Here is a 22,220-nt window from a genome sequence, read left to right as displayed (position 1 = left end):
CACATTTTATCCCAAATCATGCAGATGATATGATAATCTTTATATATTTACATATTTGAATCATTGAAAGTCTTTTGACTGGAAAAAATGTTTATCATTTTGTTTTGAATGGATAATTATATTGAATCACTCGCGAACAAATAAGCTTTCCTTAACAGGATATCCACGGGAAAGAAAGTGCAACCCTTACGCATCAACGCGCATCTTTACCTCATCCCGGACCGAAGAATGATTTCAATTAATCCTTATACTTATCATAGATAAAGTTGTGTGGATTAAGTTACATTTACCAACATCCATACTTGTTCGGATATCGGGAAGCTAGTAAGAATAGCTGTATATTATTAATAAATGCTGACCAGATACAAATGTACTTTCAACTCAGAATAAACTGCATTTTAGAGGAGTTCATTGTCATGCATGTCTTTTCACACCTCATGAACAAGAATATCTGTGTAAAGATATATATTTTTTCTTTGCAGTTTATGGTTTCATAATTAAGGTGGATCCGCTCGTTAATCTGTTGATTATCCAACATCCTAAGTCAGAGAACAGGGGTTTGAAAATAGATAATCACACAAAATTCCTATTTCACACAATGTGAGACTGTTAGTGATGGATAAAGTATATACTAAAACTGTTCTACACAGGATCAAGTGATGATTAAGGAGGGGAAACTTCACAGAATTTAATGCACATCTGATGTTACGTCTCCTCTCGGGGGCCTATGTTGTGTCGCGGCTATATAATGCCTGACGCGTTCTCTGTACTGTCCTTTGTATGTACGTGCATGTTGTGACCAACCCCGGGGCCATGTAATATACTTATTGTTTATACTCTGTTTGTACAAAATATACATTACGTGGTATCATTATTGCTGTCCACGCAAACATTGTCCTTGTCTTACTATCGTGAGCATGGACATCAGTGCTTCGAGGATTATAGTACTTTGTTAACACTGGAGAGTGTGAAAACTCCTGAATTACATATCATATTCTTTCGTATTGATCTCGATATAGTGGAAAAAATACTTTATAGAATATTTGACGTTTATGACAGATATTTACGTACAGTTTACCTTCGAAGCCAGGCATATGCATTCGTCACTTTGGTAGATTCAATCGACCGCAAACCTAGAACAGCACGAGTTAAATAGCGCGTGTTGAAGTGCAGGGATTCTGATGGCTTAACTTTGATAGTTTTTTTTTTTTTAAATGGATTAATGTCTCTATCTACTTGCCGTAATTTACCTGTGTGTTTCATTCTGTGGTTTGATATATTTTAACTTTTACAACTGACTGGATCTACGTGAAGCTTAAAAATAATTAGCAAAACAGAAGTTGAGGCAGTTTTTAGTTGAACGCCTTCCCAGGAGGGCGTGCTGTAAGTTGTGGTTGAGTGACAGGCCGTGGATGTCATCAGTGTCGGGCGCTGAGTTACAGAAGCATGGTCCCTATCTATAAGGGTGCTGCTGGTATCTTGTGAGGCGGGGAGTGGTCATCTTTACTATGAAGTTAAAGCACCGTGTGTTTGGTTCTATCGTTGGACTTGCATTTCTATTAACTTGTATCTACTTATTACAAACTTTGCCAAAAATCATAGAATACACTAAACCGTCCTATCATGTTAGGAAACTAGTTCCGAGAATTGTGGATACGGACGCTCATTTCTCGGCGCTGAGGAAAAGGTTAAACAAGAGTAATTACACGAGTGATGAGTTCAGTCCGGAGGCTGTGGAGGGTGAGAGGGGACAGTCCCGGGGACTGGAGGACCGGAAACCCCACGAGGAAATCCCCTCCAAGTTTACAGATGAAGACGTGGACTCTATGCTACAGAAGTTAGGGAGGACGCATCCTAAGATGTTTGACATGGATGAATTACGTGTGACACCTTACGATACAGTTCTGTGGAATATTAAGAAACGGAGTCATAAGAAAGGGATTTATTTACCTGGCTATGCCAATCAAAAGGATCTCGGGTAAGGTTTGATGTCGGGGTACATTTATCATTTGTTGATGTTTCTAGTCTGTTTATTTAGCAGTTTTGTTTGTGGCTATGCCGGTGAATTTTGGAATGGCATAACTTCAGCACTATACTTGTACCCAAGGCCAGAATTAGAATTGTTTATCCTTTGGGAGGGGAACACAGACACGTGGATATCAATAAATTGTAGTCTTCTCTCCCCCCAAAATAAATAAGTTGAATGTCCCAACTGATTCTATCGGTTTTCTCACAGATTAGGTAATGAGATTAGTTCTTGTTCCATTCATTAAAGCCTGGTGAGGATCCCCTTATCCATTATGTCTGAACCCAGTCACTCAGTCCCCGTCTTGTGACATCGATCTTACTCACTCTTCTACAATCTTTCTACCTAATTTGTCGACTTCAATTTTATCATCTTTTTCCCGTCACCTTTTTTTCTTTCTGTATTTTTTGTTTAGATTCTCAAGGTACCGATTCAATATATCCAAAGTCCTTTGAAGTTAAATACAACAGCATAATTTTTTTAAAAAGTATGTTCTGGGTTTGAAGTATTGATGTATTATTACCTGCAAGAATTTTATGTTTGTATACCACAAACGAGCTTTAATTAAAGTCGATACGAAATGGGCAATAGTTTTCCATCGATTTGAAGAGTCCACAAAGTGCAAGCAATAATGGGGGGAAAGGAGAGCAATTGAAACCCCACTATAGAATTATATATTTATTCCCGTGAAAATGATTCGTAATAAGTCATTATCATCCCGACAAGATGAATTTCATGCCACGGTACAATGGGAATCGATGCTGGGTTTCGGCTGATGATGTGTACTCGGTAAATAAGCTTGCTGGAACACTACACGCCCCTAACGGCCTTCTCTTACAAGTGTCTCTAATCGCGTCAAGACATGGAAAACCTTTTCACTGTAAGGAAGCAGGACCCTTACTTTTTATTGCCAGGGTCTTATGTAAACACTTTTTTGCAAGTGGTAGATTATTAATTATTTATTAACCTTTTATGCAAGACATTCAGAAGTTTTCTTTACAGAACGTTACTGTTAAGAAAGCAGCCAGATTTACACTTTAGGAGCAGTTCAACCGAAACAAATGTTCTACCGAAACCTCATATATTTATGACACGTTAACAAATTACATCTGAAATATCACAGAATTTCATTATGTAAATTTATATTTAATATAATTCCGGTTGAACATTTTAAAGTTTTGTGGATTGGTGTTGCTGAATGCCTCACTATGGCACGCCAAATTCACAAAAATGAGATAATCATATATTAAACTAGGTTTATCGGTTGTAAACATAGTTTACAAACCGTAAACTATACATGTAGTTAACAACGTTAATCTATATTTCATATCTGTAAACCATAGTTAATGCGATGATATGTAAACTATATTTCATTTGCGATTACATTATAAAATACAGTTTCACGATTTGTAAACTATAGTTTACAAACCGTTATTTTAAATCTGTTTTCACAATTTGTGAAACTATGGATTGGTGTTGCTAAACGCTGATAAACTTAAATTAACATTCGTCACAAAGTTAAATATAGCCTATACTTAACGAAGTAACTTAGTTTAAAACTATAGTTTACAGTTAAACCTAGTTTATTTGTGAAACTTTTAAATTTGTTCAATGCCTATGTAAATGTTTACAATTGTGTAAATATTTACTTTATGTTTCACTGAAAGCATCGAACAAAGAATTTTTTTTCAAAATGCATTCTTCTTGAATAGTATCGAAATTAAAATTAAGTTGAAATCAATTTTAAAAGATTAAAGTTTAAAATATTATATACAGCTAAAACTTTCAGCTCATACATTTCTTGGAAATGAAACATGTGCTTATGGCTGTATATAATTTGTGTAGGAATAATATCTTATTAACATTGGTATAAATTATACATTGTTCTAAATCACACAGCACAATGGCCAATACCGCCTAGTACACATGTAACTAATTCTTGTGCTAGAATTGACACTTAGGAAGGACGTCATTGACCTATAACGCTGGCCCCGGGCCCTCCTTCAGTCGGCCATTTGTCTCTCAGTGTCGCTCTCACCCGACGAGGGATGAAGGATGGCGACGCTAATTGTTTTATCGCAGTGTACGATTAATTAATTCAGGAATCTTTTTTATACATAGTGTAATCCAATTAATTTCCTTCTTTGGTTTAAAAATGCATTCTTATGGCATACTTGAGTCTCTCTTCTTAATTTGCATTTTGCAAAGCGGTTGACACAGGAAAATAGAATAAAGTAAATGCGTAATAAGTTTTTTAGAACTTGTGTCAAGTCCCTTCGTAATTATAAATCATTGTAAGATATGTTAAAACAAAAAATATGCAAAGTATATATACATATATTTGCAAGAAAAAGGGAAAAAAAATATAGTGTTCAGGAGACAGAATATTGGCCTGTATTATTGTTTCCATTGCAAATTGCTGCATCTTTACCAAAAAAAAAAAAAAAGAAGAAGAGATTTACAAATTTTGCATAAGAAATTTTTATAAAGGACACTTCCTTTACATCTAAACTTAATAGGTCATATCTGCATATGCCATTTCTGAACATTAATTAAAACATCCTCCAAAGAGATGAGACATTTTGCCCTGTGTATCTGACAATTCGTCGTTGACCCCATGTGTCAGCACCAACTGTACGGGTTAGAGTGATTTAATATTTTAAGAAAATATACATAAATTTAGAAATCCTCAGCATCAGCTGTACAGGATAGAGAGATTTAATATTTTTAAAAAATATACATAGATTTAGAAATCGTCAACATCAGTTGTACATGTGGGATAGAGAGATTTAATATTTTCAAAAAAATATACATAAATTTAGAAATGCTTAAAAATGATATGAATGAAGTGAATTCACAACAATATAGGGATTGTGGCTAATTACCTGAATATTCATAAGTTAGTTTATATTTTTTTTTTTGGCGAACAAAATGCCTCGTAACAGTTTCTCATATCCAGAGATAAGTTTATTATGCCTTGATTCGAAGAATTCTTTCACTGGTAAGTTGAGTAAAGTCCAGGGCTTCAATTTCTATTTTCAGCTATGAAAAATAAAGCGATTGTAGCATTATCATTATCATTTTGCTGTGATCAAATTTTATTGTACATTTTATTATATTTCTTATAAGGCGTTCATTTCGCTCAATATTTGTTCTTACATTAATTAAGAGATTGCTTTATTAGTTTTGTTCACATCACACTCTGACCTTTAAATAGTGGCTTTAGAAATCAAACACACTTAGTTTTCAATATATCGTTTTTAACTTCTTATATTTTATCTAGGTGGACAAATTAAACAGATCTTTTTATTTTCAGGGGTGGGTCAGATAACTGGGAGAAATTTCAGAGAGGAATCAATCAGTATTATATGTATGACCCCGAGGACCCCGCCATTGACGGCCTGATGTCGGACATGGAAAGAGAGACCGTTATAGATGTTGGTAGGTATTACCAATAATACTTTACTGATTAAGTACTAGACGAGAGTATAAAACGAGAGAGAGAGAGAGATGCAGAAATATGTATTCATAGTCTGCACACATTATTTCAGTATGGAGGAAACGCAACAAGTATTTCATATACTTACAATAGTCATGCATAAAATCGTGAATAATTCTTACAACTGTCTAAATGTACGTTTGACTTACAGTTTGTTACATTATGAAAAAGACAAATGACGACATAAATGAAGAATGATAAATGAAGCTGTAGTAAAATTCAATCGCTAGACAAACGTTAACACATTTATTTCCCAAAGGCGATGCTAAAAATAATTATGTATATTGAATACCGACAGAAAAATAAAATTTTGCAAATAATAATTATGTGTAGTCCATTACTTTGTGTAGCAATCAAATGGAAAACGAAATAAATGAAGAAAGATTACATACATGTTTACGAAAGAAATATAACTAAGCTCTCGTATTGTAAAACGTCCATTCTATTCAATCTTCCACAATAACTAAATATTAAATATTTTGTAAAAGTACCTTTGCTTGAAATGACTTACTTTTCGTAAGGGTTTTTTTTTCTTAAACTACTCTCATAATTAAAAATAAAATATACAACATTTATCACATTAGTGAGTTATTTAACAAAGAAGATGGGGGGATAAGGCGGGAAGAATGCCTACAGCGTCAGATATTAAGAAATCTAATTTGATATGTAAATTGAGTATTTAAATTTACTTGTCATTATTGAAATTTATGAAATTATGAGAGAAAAAACATTTTCTGAGAGAAATAAATCTCTTTAAAAATTTCGTTTATAAAAATATTAGATGGTATACGTGGGATTCGAACCCCAGCAATAAAATACAGAAATGTCATACTGCTTTGAGACTAACACGCTAACCACTATGCTACATGGCTCAAGATGATTAGGGTTATTAAATCATGTTTGTGATATGACCCTAGACTGAATGGACTTGAAGTATTTCTTAGAAAGATGCGAATGTTTTGTCATAAAAGTGTACTTTTAAGGTATAGTGGGCCTTCGCTCCATTTTTTTGTAAACCAAAAAATATTTATTTTATCGCAAACTTTTAGGATTACCTTTTAAAAAAAATGGAGCGAAGACCAACTCATATTGAAAAATTTTGTTAAAGTATGAAAAAATGATCGTTTTTCTTCTTTTAAGTCTGTGTATGCTTTTTCATAGGCAAATATTTTCAGTCTTTGTGAGATTTTTGTAAATTATAGAGATTTTACATTAAGTATACTTTAATATTAGATGAAATATGAAATAAAATTTGGATATAATTGAGATTAAATTAGTTTTCATTTCTTATCTGTCGCGCTATAGGCATTCTGCCTGCCTTAACCCCCTCCCCCCATCTTCTTGTGTGAAATAAGAATATTAAGTTACAGTGGGTACGATTATACTAGTGGTGAGTTGATTGTTTCTGAACTGTGTTCGTACTGTATGTTACAATGTACATTATCTCTGTGTAAACTTCTATATAAATTTCCCCGAATAAAAAATGCAATTCCCCAAAGAAAAAGTAATAACAGTAATAAATCTCATAAATACATAAACAAAACACAAAACAGCAAAAACACGGAGACCTAAAACATCAGAGGTGGGATTAGGTACCCTTTAGGAGTAAACATCCCCTGTCGACTGATCACACCCACCTTAAGCCCTCTGTAAATATTAAGCAGGTAAATAGCATATTCCGTAGTCATTTTTAGCATAAAAACAGTGAAATAACAAATAGTAAGAAAAATTCAGGTAAAAACTTACCAACTGTGGTAGTTGAAATACTTGAAACAATAACTTATTTGTCTATCGCTTGCCTCAATTTAAGATTTGTTCTTATTCACTGTTGATAACATTACTACAAAATGGACAGGCAAATATAAAATGAAAGGTGAAGATAACGAACACCAGGTGATCTTACGAGACATAATTGCCAGCCATAGTTTAAAATTTTTCAATAGAGCTGAAAACGTGCATTCTTTGTTACAGAACAAAAAGATGGCGGTACGCAGCTCAAGTTGATCATCACCTTCGAAGATGAGGGGCAGGCATTATTTAAACCAATGAGGTATGTACATTTATTCAGTATACCATATTACCAATATCATTCCATTCTTTGTCAATCAAGCGGACCAAGAATGACATCAAACATCGTACAGGAATGATATAAACCTGATAGTGTCCATTTTTAGAGTAGTTTCTCCAGATTCAGCACAGAAATCTGTGGCTTTTCCAATGTTCTATTAAATGTTTTAATTTCTTTTCCAAAACCAAAGGAAAAACTAAGCTCTTCTAAATTAAATGCAAAATTGAATTTGAGATATATTCTCATCGAGATATAGCCCATCTCCGTCTCTTGAGTATACATGTACCTATCAGTTTTTTTAATTTCTTATTTTTCAATATGCTGAAACATAATATTCGATCCTTTTCTTTAAAAAAGGTAAATCTACTGCAACAAATTATTAGTTCAACAAGTTTTGTGAAAAGGACACGTGTGAAGGATGAATAACTTTGTATTGCAAGCGATTGAATGTTGATTTAATTTTCGGTTTGAGATTTTGATATTTAAGCTATTATCAGCGAACCGTTCTAATATTGCCTGAGAAGCAGCCAGTGATGATGTGCAGATTTTAAATAATCCAAGCTTACGGATGTTCTACCGAGTTAATTAAATGTGCCAACCGCGATATTTCATGTGCTTGATGCACCAAGGGGTTGATTTAATCACATTCCTCCAAGATGCATGTTAAATTATTACCTAATTATTCCGATTCCTCAAGCACAACACTAGCAATAAAGAATCTATTCGTCATTTATATAGAACCTCCTTTTTTCAGAAAATAACATTTTATGCATGTAAAATATCCGAGAGCATGAGAAGACTTTATTATATGCATTGATTCTAAAAATGATTTCTTTACAAAAGAAATTTGCAGTTTTGTAAGAGAAAAAAAAGAATAAAAAACTACAGCAACTTATAAAATGATTGGATAAAAAATATTCGACACTATTGAACATATTGTCTTCGACTGTGATCACATGGGTTAGTTCGCTTTTATTTGACGCTTCATGTTGTAAAAAGAAGGATTGAAGAAAGGTTTGAACTGAAGTAAAAGATATATAGACGTTATCAATCACAATAAATACTCTTAATTACAGACACAAGCTAAATCAGCTGTACAAATTAACCCTATTTGGTTAATTTTAAGTTGATGACATGCAACTTTGAATTGCAATTTATAGACAACTGTTAATTTAAAAAGTCGTGTAGATTGATTTACTTTACAAGATTTAATTTTATGGAAACATTATTGAAGATTTAGTCATAGATTTCTTTTATTCAGGTACTATTTCTATGATGTTTTTATCATTTTCAGATTTCCTCGGGATATTGAAACGTTGCCAAATCACTTTTACTTTAGCGACTATGAGCGCCATTACGCTGAAATAGGGGCTTTCCACTTAGACAGGTAATTATCTTCTATTTCTCAATGACTATGGCATATAATAGAAATTCATTAATAAATGCCAGTTTTTATGATGCATTCTTATGCTGAACACACGATACATGTTATGGATAACGTTTACACCTCACACGTTGGTTACTGAGTATCAAATTGACTATAATACAATATTTCTTAATTAAAAACGCAATGGGAAATGAAGTCAACAACAATATTTCAGTGCCAAGTAATGGAACAGAAACTGTAACAATTAATAACGTCTCTCTCTTTTAGGGCACTGGCTTTCTACCGAGTTCCGCCCGTAACAGGAAGAAGATTTAACATGACGTCAGAGATCAAAAGACTGGCAGATCGAAAACTCGCCAAAACTTTCTTCATTTCACCTGGTAAGTGCCATTAAATTTTTGTTCTAAGATTTAAAAAAAAAATCCTATTTACCCCCCCCCCCCCCACATTGCCTGAAGGCTAACAAGTAAGATTTGTCTTTCTTTTTTAAATTTCAGCCAACAATGTTTGCTTCCACGGTTCGTGCTCTTACTACTGTGATTCGGGTCACGCGATCTGTGGTAACCCCGACACGGTAGAAGCCTCCCTGGCAGCTTTCTTACCCCCAGAAAAAATAGCCAGGAGAAAAACCTGGAGGAACCCTTGGAAAAGGTCATACAGCAAACATCGCAAAGCATACTGGGAAGTCTATGATGACCTTTGTGACAAGGTCAGAACTAAGCCCCCTTACAACAACGAACGAAGACTACAGGATCTTATAGATATGCATATATTTGACTTTTTAACAGGTAAGATGACGACAGAGATACTAAAAGTACTTTGATAAACCAAGTTTTTTTCTCTGGCAATTCTATGAATTTTACACCCCAGCCATTAAATATGAAATCAATATCTTTCACTTTGTGTCTATAACGCGGTGACGTTACAGCTCGTTTATTCTACTACAAAGTGAAGTAAAGAAGTGGTTGCTTATGACATATCCGTTAGGGTTTGCTATAGCATCGTCAAATGATGCTCTTCTTCAGCGTGTACAAACCGTGGGTAATTAATATAAGCCCTGTCAACAGTTGTACTCAGCTTTTTCCGGTGTAGGAAGAATGGCTTCCTGAAATTATGCATCGATCTTGTGTTATTGGTAAAACACTGAATTCTATTTCCATATTAATTAAAGTCTTGTCATCTTAACAACCGGTTCCAAGGAGATTTCTTCTCTAGCTACAAGTTGCTAATCTTATTTAATATGATCTGTAAACTAATACATCAAGTGTGCATATGCGACATTTAACAATATACTGTACCACTTAAGAAAGTAATCTGCCTCTAAGTAGTCTGTTTTGTCCATCAGAAAGCCCTTTGTAAAATTGATATTTTTCCCTATTAAATGTTGCTTTAACACGCAGACATATACAGTCAAAGATCCTTTAAGTTTCTTGCAGAGATTCTGTCAAATAGCCTAAACATTATCTTTGATGTTTGTTTTGCAGGAAATCTTGATCGTCACCATTACGAAACATTCAGAGATTTCGGAAACGTTACATTCCACATGCACTTAGACAATGGCCGAGCGTAAGTAGAAACATTGCCTTAAGTTATATTATTATACCTCATTATAAATATTCCAAACAACGCTTTATTTGATTGGTTCTAAGTTATCACGTGATCGGGCCGTAAAACCTCATATTTCCCGGCCGTCGGCATGCTTTTCATCATATTCCACCTCTTCGGATACTTAGTGCATTTTCCCGCAAAAATTATCGTTCGTTTGAAGAAAACTCCCGAGAGTATAGTAGACGTCACAATAACCTGGTTTACGTCACAAAATTGATGATAATGTGTTGACCAAAGGGTTTTATAGCAACTTTTTGTTAAAAATGAAAGTGAATTTGAGAGCGGTGCCAAATTTGAAAGTTTATGTTTAGTTCAAAGGTTTTGCTTGTTTCGGTATAATATACAATTCATTGCATGAATGTTCGGGAAACATGAAGACTTATTCAGCCAAGAAATATCATATTCCACTCGGGCGAAGCCCTCGGGGAATATGATTTTTCTTGGCTGAATAAGTCTTCATATTTCCCTCACTATCATGCAATAAATGTATAATATGTACCTATTGTTTGTAATTACCTACTTTCAGTGATGAATGTTTTTATTTGTACACTTCAGGTTTGGTAAGTCGAAGAAAGACGACCTCTCTATTCTGGCTCCATTGATTCAGTGCTGCGTAATAAGATTTTCTACATTCATCAAACTGTCCAAATTTTATATAGGACCGGAGAGACTGAGTAGCATGCTTAGGAAATCTCTCGACAAAGATAGCGTACGACCTATCCTATTGGAACCCCATTTGATAGCGCTGGACAGACGAGTTGTAATTATTCTTAAAGAAATTTCTAAATGTCTTGAAAAAGGACTAGAAGTCAGCGATGTTATAGTCGACGACTTTTTCTAGAATCGTTACAAACTTAAAGGTACTAAAATCATCAAATGATGAGGGAAAAGCGCCGAGGGATTCCGAGGACCTGATTCTTCATACGGGTACTTAGGGTCAGTGCTGGTCACGTCATTAACCGCGGAATAGTGCTTTAATTTTCTACAAAACGTATGCTTCGTGACAGTCTAGTCTTATAAATCATTAATACTTCATCATGTCACAAGTCTTAAAAGAAAGATGCGCTGAAAGATCTAGTTCACCAAGTTTATTTCTCTCCCAGTGACGAATCATCTTAAAAATTGATGTTATATGCCAACCTTTTCGGAGAACTCTTGTACCATGTGTAGGAGGGTTTAAAGTCTTGGACATTTTGATCATATCATCGTGCTAAATTAGTGACACCCCCCTTGACAACATTGATCCTTGTTATTGTGGGACGTTATATTGCGTTTGCTTATTTTACAATGAAAGTGAAAGATACGAAATTTTACATAGTCACGTGGATATGAAGAAAGCATATGAAGAGTAGTTTTCGCATTTTTATTTATCACATTATTATTTATATGGAGATATTTTTATGAGAGGATATCTGTCTTTACTCAAATATGGTGCTGACATTGTTAATTTCAAATAGTCATAATGTACCACTTATTATGATTTTAACCATTGATCTGTTTCATAAAAATCCGACTGTTTTTTTAAAATCCTGTTTGAGGATGCTAGGGATTTATTGGACCACCTGTCTGGATCACCTGAATAGGACTGAAGCTATAGTGGATCTGGTCAGATACCTGATATGTTAGCTATCGAACATATGGCTTGCTATTTAAAATACCTAGTAGGATACCTAGTAATATAGTCAAAAGTGTTAAAATTCTCAATTATTTTTCAAACACATCTCAACACTTTCAGCCAAACAAGATAAGCATTAAAGTAAAAGAATTTTAACTTTAAAATTTTAACTTTTAAAATGTTCCTAAAATCTAGGTTAAATATATCCACTCGATGAAACGATTAAAAAAAAAATAAAAATTTTGAAACAGGTTTCAAGGTTTCTCATTCATGTAGAATCATAACTTTTTTCCAAAAAAAAAATCATAAAAGATACAGTGGGCATTATACTTGTTATTTCGTCCAGAAAATAAGAATATAGGTACTATACCACAATATGACAAGCAAACATTGTAAAAGGAAGGCTTGTTGAAACTTCCGATTTTTTTTTAATTCAACAGTCATCATTGTCAATGTCTGCGAACATACATTCCTGTAGAACTAGTCGATTAAGTGACATTCCATGCCAAACGAGGCCTTACATTTTCATATCACAGAACATTGTGTGTGTGTTATATTATTAAGAGTGTTTGGAATGAATTCTTTAATGTTTGTTGGTGCAATAATTTATTTGGGTTGTATTGTCTCTTGTGTATGTATATGAATGTTATTGAGTGATGCACTTGAATAAAATTGTTTGTAAAGCTATAACATGTGTTTGTCTTAATCATGAAACAAAAAATAAAATGAAAATATCCAATCTTTCGATCTTATAATGGTGGCATATTGGATTCATTCTTGCTATCAGTCATGTTCATATAAAAGCGGCATACAAGAGAATATTACCAACAGTAGTCGTCAGTTATTATGCGCCCGGATCGATAGATCCGAGGCGTATATTGTTTTTGTCCTGTCTGTTTATCTGTTTGTCTGTCAGTCTGTTGTCAACTTTAACCTTCGCCATAACTTTTGAATCGTGAGAGATAGAGACTTCATATTTGGTATGCATACTCCACCAATGAAGTTCTTGCAAATGACACCAAGGTCAATGACCTTGTGACCTTGACTGTGACGTATGTGCTAAAAATAGCTTTTTCAAACTTCCGCCATAACGTTTGAACCTTGAGAGATAGAGACTTCATATTTGGTATGCCTACTCCACTAATAAAGTTCTTTCAAATGACTCCACGGTCAATGACCTTGTGACTTTGACCTATCTACTAAAAATAGTTTTTTTGAACTTTGTTGCCGCCGAGCACATAGTGTTTCACAAACACATCTTGTTTTTCATTCTTTGTTGCATTTAAAGGAATAAAGAAAGCTTGTGATCACCCTTCTTTCAGTAATATTTTATCTTCTAGACCTTCCTTTGCCCGTAATTTTCTCAATAGGTGTCAATTTCACTGGATTCAGGAAGATTTGTGCAATACACAACAGTCCAAGTTGCAGAATTCCTTGTGATATAAACTATTCTCTTTTTATTTGTAGTTACCATACTGACTACTTTAAGAATAAACCAACCACTTTAAAAATAAAAGACTTTAAAAAGACATTAATTTACAAATTAGAGTAAGAGTGTAAGTTGAAAGTTAGACTAGGCCATGAATCAAATACCTTACTATTCCTTATTATACAAACAGTGATACAATATGATTGTCATAACAAATAAATTGAGATAATTTAATAAAAATATTTTATACATATTTTCATATATGAAAATTAGAAAGACACATATTCTGAGTACTTTAATACGAAAGCGGATAGGCTCAATTTTGGCAAGATTTATTCTACATATTTGAAATCAAAGATTCGGTTTTGAATAAGAATCTATCTGATTCGCGACTAAATTTCTGGTCACAGTGATCACAGAGTCTGCCACATTTGTTTCATATTCGGATGCTTTACTATCTATAGACGATGAGAACCAAACTATACAACTAAACAGTACGATAAAAGAGATGACAACAACTTTTCAAAAGTCACCTTTCCTCATTTACACGGAGGAAATTCCAGAAATGGGGTATCAAAATCATACTTGAATTCTAGTAGAATGGAGACAAGGATAATTCTTCGAAATGTCAGTGAAAATACTTTGAAAAAATAATGTAATTGTTCTCGGACACGATGCATTACTTATCATACAATTTGTTAAACTGCATGCATTTGTGATTATGTTTTTTAAAATCGGAATATCTGGTAAAAAAAAAAATAATTCGCCTATGATTGTTTCGGTACAATAAAACAATTATGGAATATGAACTCGGGAAATAGCAAATTTATGGTCTCTCTCGGCAGGAAACTATTTCCTCCCTCGGGGAACCATAAATTTGCTATTTCCCTCGTACTCATTCCATAACTGTGTACTGTCAGTAGCCTGCCCCTATTTAAAAATTGTACTCAGAGTATGATCTTGAGTATCGAAGAAATTGGGAGATGTAAACACCATTTTACGTAATACTACACAAATAAAGAAAACTGACGATGGAAAAGCTGAAATCATTTCCGTTGTAATAAAGTTTAGCTGTCTTTATAGTCAGTAAAAATCCACATAAAAAACAGGTGTGGCAGACTCTGTATAGTAACTTTTATTTCAAGTTCACTGTGATAGTGAGTAAACATATGAATGGAAGTTACTGATGTAAGTAGATAATGGGTCGTCGTTATACTTTATCGGAAAGTCGAGTTGAAGGCCACAGTAAGTGTTTTCTATTTCTCATGTAAAAATTTTAAAAAATAAATTCTGTATCGTAGGAATAAAAATAAGTCTGCTAAAAAGGAAGAAAGTTAGTCTCCATTGAAAAATCAACTCTTTCTTGGGGAAGACCTGGCCTGGAGACCATAAACTAAGAATACACGAAGTCAAAAAGTTCTGCTTGACGTATTTGCTTAAAAATTTACAAATCTCTAGAACACTTAAATTCAAATATTTCTCATTATCAAAATTATTTCAAAAGTTGTACTGGTTTTAAATTTTGACTTAAGTCTGTTCATAGTTTTTGATCTTGGTTCTGTGACAATTTTCACAAAAACACCTTACGATTAAGATAAGTCTTTTATTTGTATACACTTAGATTACATTGTGAATAATATTTTAAGAGAAAAAAAATATCTTTCTTGAAAAAAATATTACACTGTTGTCAAATTTTAATCTTAGGGTTAAGATTTTTTTATGAAAAGGGCTTCTGGTCTCCAAAGACTGCATGGAGTCGTTAATCAGAAACCCCATCATCCTTTTTATATTAATTTATAATACTCTATAATGTAGAATCAGAATTATATTTTAATTTTTGTTAATATTTATGTTGTTCTCGGAGACCAGATCTTCAAAAAAAAAAGAAATGTTGGCATTCCATCGAGTAGAATTAATACAAGAACTATTAATTTAATGAGAAGAATGAGAAGAAAAAAACACGTGCAGTGGTCTTCAATTCGACATTTAGATACTTGCTATATTTAATGATTAAAAGTAACTTTCATTAATATTGAACATGAAATAAAAGATGCCACAGTCTTTCATATATTTGGATGTTTACTTACCTTGCCATTGATCATTTGCAAAATTATTTTGTTAAAAACATTCTGATTGTACACACAAGTACTCTGAAATTGATATCAAAAAGATGCTTGAGTTTCTGATTGACAATATCTATGTGGCTTTCGGAGACCATGTCTTCCAACAATCTCTTGGAATTTCCATGTGTACCAATGGCGTCTCGTTATTAGCAGATCTATTTTTGTATTCATATGAAGCAGAATTTGTCCAAAGTCTTATAAGTGAAAAGAAGAAAACAATTGCTGTGGCCTTAAACCCGACATCTAAATATATCGACGACGTATTCTTATGTTGATACGATATATCCTGGTAACCTTGAGATAAAAGATACCACAGAATCTAAGACATAGGCTTCATATTTGGATATTTTACTTGAAAAAAGACGTTAATGGTAATCTAACAACTAAGCTCTGTGATAAACATGATGACTTTAACTTTACAATCGTAACTTCCCTTACTTATGCAGCAATATACCTTCATCACCTGCATACGGAGTTTATATATCGCAGTTGATTCGATACGCAAGACCATGCTCTACGCATAAACAATTTCTAAAGCGTGGTAAATTAGTGGCAAATAAGTTGATGCAACAAGAATATCAGCAGTCTCGTTTAAAGTCATCCATTCGTAAGTTTTATGGTCAATACAATGACCTTGTCAGCAAATACAATTTGACTTTGAGTCAAATGCTGACTGACGTTTTTCATACTAATTGTTAGTCTATTACGGTATTTATACACTGAATTGACGACGGATTTTTCCTTTATTTCCTGATCTTGACAAGGGGCACACGGCGGGTGTGACCGGTCGTCAGGGGATTCTCACTCCACCATGGTGCCTGATCCCACCTCAGAGGTTTTGGAGGTCCGTGTTTGCTCTGCTCCTATTTTGTATTGTTTTATGAACTTTTGATCTTGAATACTGTTCGTAATCTCCATATGTTTCATAACTTTGGACTACGTGTATTTGCTAAATTGTATGACAAACAAGGTGACTTCAACTTCCATCGTCGGTTTTCCTTATTTGTTTAGTTAACATCCGTTAACACTGTCTTGTATGTGGTGTTTGCACCTCCAAGTTTGTTCGATACGCAAAAGCATGCTCTGAGTGCGAGTGGTCTTTAAATAGAGGCGGGCTACTGACGGATGAGTTGGTGTTGCAGGGATTTCGGCGGTTTCGTCTGGGGTCTTGGTTTAGTGCATCCTCTTGTCAGGCATGGTCAACCATTGGGTCTTGTTTTGACTGGCTTGTTCCTTGCAAATTTTTGAGCTTTTGATTTTGTACTGAATCTGACTATAGAATGTTCCGTCCACTTGATCGAAAAGCTCACTGCGGGTATGGCCAGACATACTTCTCCTAGGCACCTTATCTTAGCTATAGAATTTTCAGGGGTCCTTGTTTCATATCTTCTTCAGAAATGCATTGTTATAGATTTTTTGGTGTATTTTGCAGTTCGTTATCTTCACCCTGTTCATAGAACATGATAGGTGATGTCCAGTTGTTATGATAGGTGATGTCCAGTTGTTATGATAGGTGATGTCCAGTTGTTATGATAGGTGATGTTCAGTTGTTATCATTAAATTTGTCAGAATTTTCGTTTCTACTCCGGAAGTAGAAAACAAGTTCTTTCCCTACGAAAACCTGGTCTTATTTAATGCGAAGTATCTAATTCATCTTCTAGAGTATGACATAAAGATAGGTGTCACCATAAGACATAGGTAAATTGTACCTGGGAAAAGTAAATAGGCCACAGCTATTTTTTATTTAATACACATTAATATTTTTTTTATAAGGTCCGGTTTTCAAATATATGTAATTTTTTTCCTAACGGAGACTGCATTGTACATCTACTGGATACAAGCAATATTAAATACTGTCAATGTATTAAATTTGGCTGTGTATTATATTAGCGCTTATTCAAGTTCAACGCTAAATGTCTTTCACACGTAGACATAAATAAGAAAAATGAAGAATGATCGCTAACTTGTTCAAAATTGCAATAACGTTTCTTTTTTTTCATCCCGTGGGCCAAATAGTTAAAATTGAAAAACAACGATTCGGTCGATTCGTTACAAAAACTTGGTTCCTAGAACCCCGACATTTCATGCAGTGTCCTATTTGAATATGATTTATGGTCCCCATAAATAAAGGCCATTAGGCCTATCATAATTTTTATTTGCATCCGGCCTAGTTCTCATAACTGGCTATATTGCAAGCCCTACACCACTTTTCCACAAAGTTGGACTTTTCTTCTTTCAAATTGCAGGATTCCATAAGTAATAATTTTCGGCCACATAGCCAAATTTTTTGTATTTTTCATTATGTTCTAATGCGTTTTTTTCCTATTAGTATATTATTTTTAAAAGCACGATTTTGCTTCAAAACGAAGTAACATTGACTGGAAGGCGTGTTACTTTAAATGTAAAAAAATAGCATTTTGTTGCCATTAGTTGAAAAAGTTACCTAAAACCTTTACCTTCTTTTTGTTTTTAAATACAGTTGCAAAACAAATTTAAGGCAAGTTAGTTGTTGCAATATTCGACCTTTTCCATTTGCAGTGTAAAATTTTCCGTTGTATTGTATAATTATACATAAGAACTATATAATTAGCATCCACGCAAATATATGTAGAGGGCCCCAATTCGCCGGACAAATTAAAAAGATTTTGACCAATGAAATCCTTACTAACTAAAAAAATAAACAATCCTCAAACACAATACAAATGAAAAATTATCGACTACAAATAAGAAATTTTACAATACAAGTAAGAAATTATACAATGCAAATGAAAAATACAGAATGCAAAAGAAAATTTATACAATTAAAATGATTTTTTACAATCATGTACAAATAGAATATATAAAATACAAATAAAAAATATACAATACAAATGAAAAATTATACAATACAAATGAAAAATCAAAGAATACAAATAAAAATGATACACTGCACATTGAAAAGATCGAATTTTGCAACGTTTGACATGCCAAAACAACTACCGTATCTTTACCTTATTTTATAATCAGTATGTACGCGTAATCAGTATATGTACTGATTACATATCTTACAGTCTATGTACATAGAAAGCAGGCAACGTAAGGAAGGCAACTCTAAAATAATTGTTGCAGAATTATCCACTAGATAGTCAGTAAAAGGGATGCAAATGCAGCTAGAATTGCCAGTCCTTCAATAAGAATCAGCGTACTGGTAGTCAACTGAAGTGGTGTTGTGTAAAATATTAATGTCGTAAGTTCTGTAAAAGTAAGCTGTCTTTACAAAATATTTCTTCGTAAAGATTTTCATGTTTTATTTGTTTATTTGATTCTAAACGGTCACAAAGTACTTCCTTAACTTTCTAGTGGGTCATAACTGAACCTATATTTCACGAAACTTTGCTGGCTGCCATGGGCTTCCTTGAGCTGCTCTGTTAATGACACCTTACATGGTGTACATGTTTCGCCCCATCTTCGTTAGACACATAACTTAACTTCTCTTCATTCTGTTCTAATTATAATATTACCATAGACCTAAAGCATAGACCTACGAGACTGCTGAAATCCTCTCAAAATCATCTGAGTTTACTTTTATTTTACCATCCATTCAATTCATCTAAATAACTAAATATGAAGATAAAGAACAACACAACGTTAATGCATAAAACTCCATTGACACAATAGAAATTGGGAGCAAACCAAGACCTTATCTTTAAAACATCAAAGGTGGAATCAGGTGCCATAATGGAGTAAGCATCCCCTGTCGACCAGTACAGTGTGTAATTAAAGGTCTACCAAATTATATGAAAAAGTAAGATAACATTCGAATTAATATCAGGTATCTGAAACAATAATCCTCCATCGTGTTCATGTTTTACTTCACCCTATAACTATAGTCTTGCTGGACACGCTATTATAGGTTACATAAATATAGTTAATGATGGAGACCTTAGGTCACTTATTGTAAATTGTCCTAAATATAGGGAACCCCGATCCTTCAACTGGCGTCGGAATAAATAAATATTTTTTATAAATAAATGTGAATAAATAATATGGATTCTGTTGAAGATAACGCCAGACGATGGGCCAGATATGAAAAAGAAGACGTTAACACTAATGTCAAAATGAATTAAATGTATCAGATCCATGTTAAAATCACGTATGTGAAAACCATCAATCCCTCTGTATTCAATAATCCAGAAGTGAAAAAAGAATTAGATGGAGTACGTACTGGTCCCTGCTGAAAAAGCAGGTAACAACATTGTCTTCGTTTGTAAGGCTCATTATATAAATTAAATTTTATAAGAACTTGGATTTAATTCTTCAAATGGTAATCCAACTTATACTCATTGTTCCCTTTTCTAAAGAAGAAATTCTTCAAAATCATATGTCAGTTTTAAATATTTTTAATATCCCAAAGAACTAAAATGAATTTGAACTACCAAATATATATATACATGTATTGGATTTCGATACTTCATAAGAATCCTTAAAAACAAAGATACTTAGTGGGTTCCAGTAAATGTTCAATCAAGCCTCTTTCTTTACTCCTAACTAAGATACTAACAGTAGTGAAGGAGAAACTTCAAGAGTACTATGCAACAGTATATGCAAGAAGTGTTGTACATCAGATATGGATACTTAAAAATTCCAAAGAACATTTGAACTTGATATCACAATATTTTACCAAAATCAGCAGCTTAAAAATGTACGACTTTTCAACTTTATACACAACCATTCCCCATAATAAATTAAAGTGTATGCTTTTTGATTTCATTGACAGCTGCTTTTTCAATAAAAATGGAAACTCGTAATAGCAGAATTTGTGAGAAATCTTACGCATGAAAAGAAGAAAACTCTTAATGTGGCCTTCAACTCGACATTTATATAAATCGACGACGTATTATTAATTACAATGGCAATTTCCATTTTGATGTCGATACAATATATCCTGGTGAGCTTAAGATAAAAGATACGAGGGGCGTTCAATAAATAATGTCATCAGCTCGATGACATACAAAATAGAAATCATATGACATTAAGCTTGACTTTCTCTAATTATTGAATCTTTAATGAATTGATAACAGTTTATGTGACCACTTTTCATCGCATAATTTCATTGTGGGAAGCTGGAAAACAAGGGCTACTCGAGACACTGCATTAAAAATGAATGGTCAAGAATCAGTAAACTAGAGAAAAATTGAACGCGTCATTAAGGAGGCTCATTACACCACTTTTTGATGACGTACTACACAAAAAAAATAAACCTCCATTGTGTCGACCGAATTGCTCAGGGGACGAGTTGTATAGATACCTCTATAATATGACCCTGACCTTTAAAACGCTTTAAAAATAGATGAAACATGCGGTGTTGTAAACAGTGAAAACAAAGTAACGGATTCATTATGCATAAACCAAGAAGAATTGCTTTTAGGCAGAAACAAAAGAAAGCAACAGTCAAATCTTCGCCAAACAAGTAATGTCAATTTCATAGCCATGGATGCAGTGAACTCTATCAATCACTGACATGTATGTATGGAGGAAATTCGAGTTAAAATCTACAACCTTGTTGAAATTAAAATTTTATTTTATTGCGCTATTTAAATTAATATATTTGTTTTATTGATTTAAATGTATACTCTGGCAATTTAAAGCTTTATTCTGAATTTTAGATGTAATGTGTGTACTTGTCTAAAGAAGATGCCCATTATTTGACACTGAAAGTTCTGTAATAAACCTGAAATAAAACATTTCACTAAAATAAAACAAAAACTAAAAAATTCTATAAAAAATATTTATGATATCAATACCCCCATCTGGATATTTGACATCTACATTATAAGTGGTGCTGTATTGAAATCTGAAATAAACTGTGGATGTAATGAGCCACCTTAAAGCTACTGTAAAACTTGTTAATTTCCCATAAAATCATTAACTGAAATATGTGTAATTTACAGCAACTTATGTCAGTTTCATACACACATGAACAAGTAGATTTCAATTAACAAAAATTATATAATGGGCATCAAACATGGGTACCGTTCTTGTCAACAAGGACATACAACAACCAAAGTATATTAGCGATAATTCAACAAGTTATCACTGATTATGATTTATTGACTTTAAGATACATAGCAAATTTGATAGACATCTTTTTGGGGGTATTTCACACTGTTTTAAAGATACATTTGATTGTAAAAAAGTTTAATACTCAAAGGTCACCCTATATTTTAAAAAAAAAGAGTGAAAACGAGAGCGTTTAGAAAATCTAAACAATTATTTTTAAAAAATCAAAAATTATTCTAATCCACGTTTTTCTGAAAATCAAAAAGATCATGAAACTTGAATCCATTTTGCATTAACCCGTCAAAACAAATTTAGAATAAGATGTACTTGACAAAACTGCAAAGGCCTAGGAAGAGCAAAAATTTGCAAGAACACAAAAACAGTTTTATACGCTATTTTCTTAAATATTAGCGGTCTTGTTGTTCA

The 22,220-nt window shown here is 33.3% G+C and overlaps 1 protein-coding gene across 1 annotated transcript; it reads left to right on the top strand.

Moving 5' to 3' along the window:
• Positions 1 to 591: 591 nt before the first annotated feature.
• On the top strand, positions 592 to 12,893 carry LOC134248551 (extracellular serine/threonine protein kinase FAM20C-like). The gene is made up of 8 exons (XM_062730964.1): positions 592 to 1,978; positions 5,343 to 5,467; positions 7,497 to 7,575; positions 8,888 to 8,980; positions 9,248 to 9,360; positions 9,478 to 9,768; positions 10,465 to 10,546; positions 11,144 to 12,893. The coding sequence occupies exons 1-8, from the start codon at positions 1,509 to 1,511 to the stop codon at positions 11,427 to 11,429; spliced, it is 1,539 nt and encodes a 512-aa protein (XP_062586948.1). The 5' UTR covers positions 592 to 1,508; the 3' UTR covers positions 11,430 to 12,893.
• Positions 12,894 to 22,220: the final 9,327 nt, after the last annotated feature.

The sequence above is a fragment of the Saccostrea cucullata genome, unplaced genomic scaffold (genome assembly GCF_032062105.1).
Source record: "Saccostrea cucullata isolate Sc308-1 unplaced genomic scaffold, CSIRO_AGI_Scuc_v1 ctg55, whole genome shotgun sequence".
Classification (NCBI taxonomy): Eukaryota; Metazoa; Mollusca; class Bivalvia; order Ostreida; family Ostreidae; genus Saccostrea; species Saccostrea cuccullata.
The sequence above is the reverse complement of the archived record's forward strand: the minus strand, read 5'-3'. Positions and strand labels throughout refer to the sequence as shown.

Excerpts from the sequence above, each read along its gene's own strand:
- LOC134248551 (XM_062730964.1), top strand. The coding sequence starts at position 1,509 with ATGAAGTTAAAGCACCGTGTGTTTGGTTCTATCGTTGGACTTGCATTT. Across the intron at positions 8,981-9,247 it reads GGGGCTTTCCACTTAGACAG|GGCACTGGCTTTCTACCGAG; the intron begins GTAATTATCTTC and ends TCTCTCTTTTAG. Across the intron at positions 9,769-10,464 it reads TATATTTGACTTTTTAACAG|GAAATCTTGATCGTCACCAT; the intron begins GTAAGATGACGA and ends TTTGTTTTGCAG.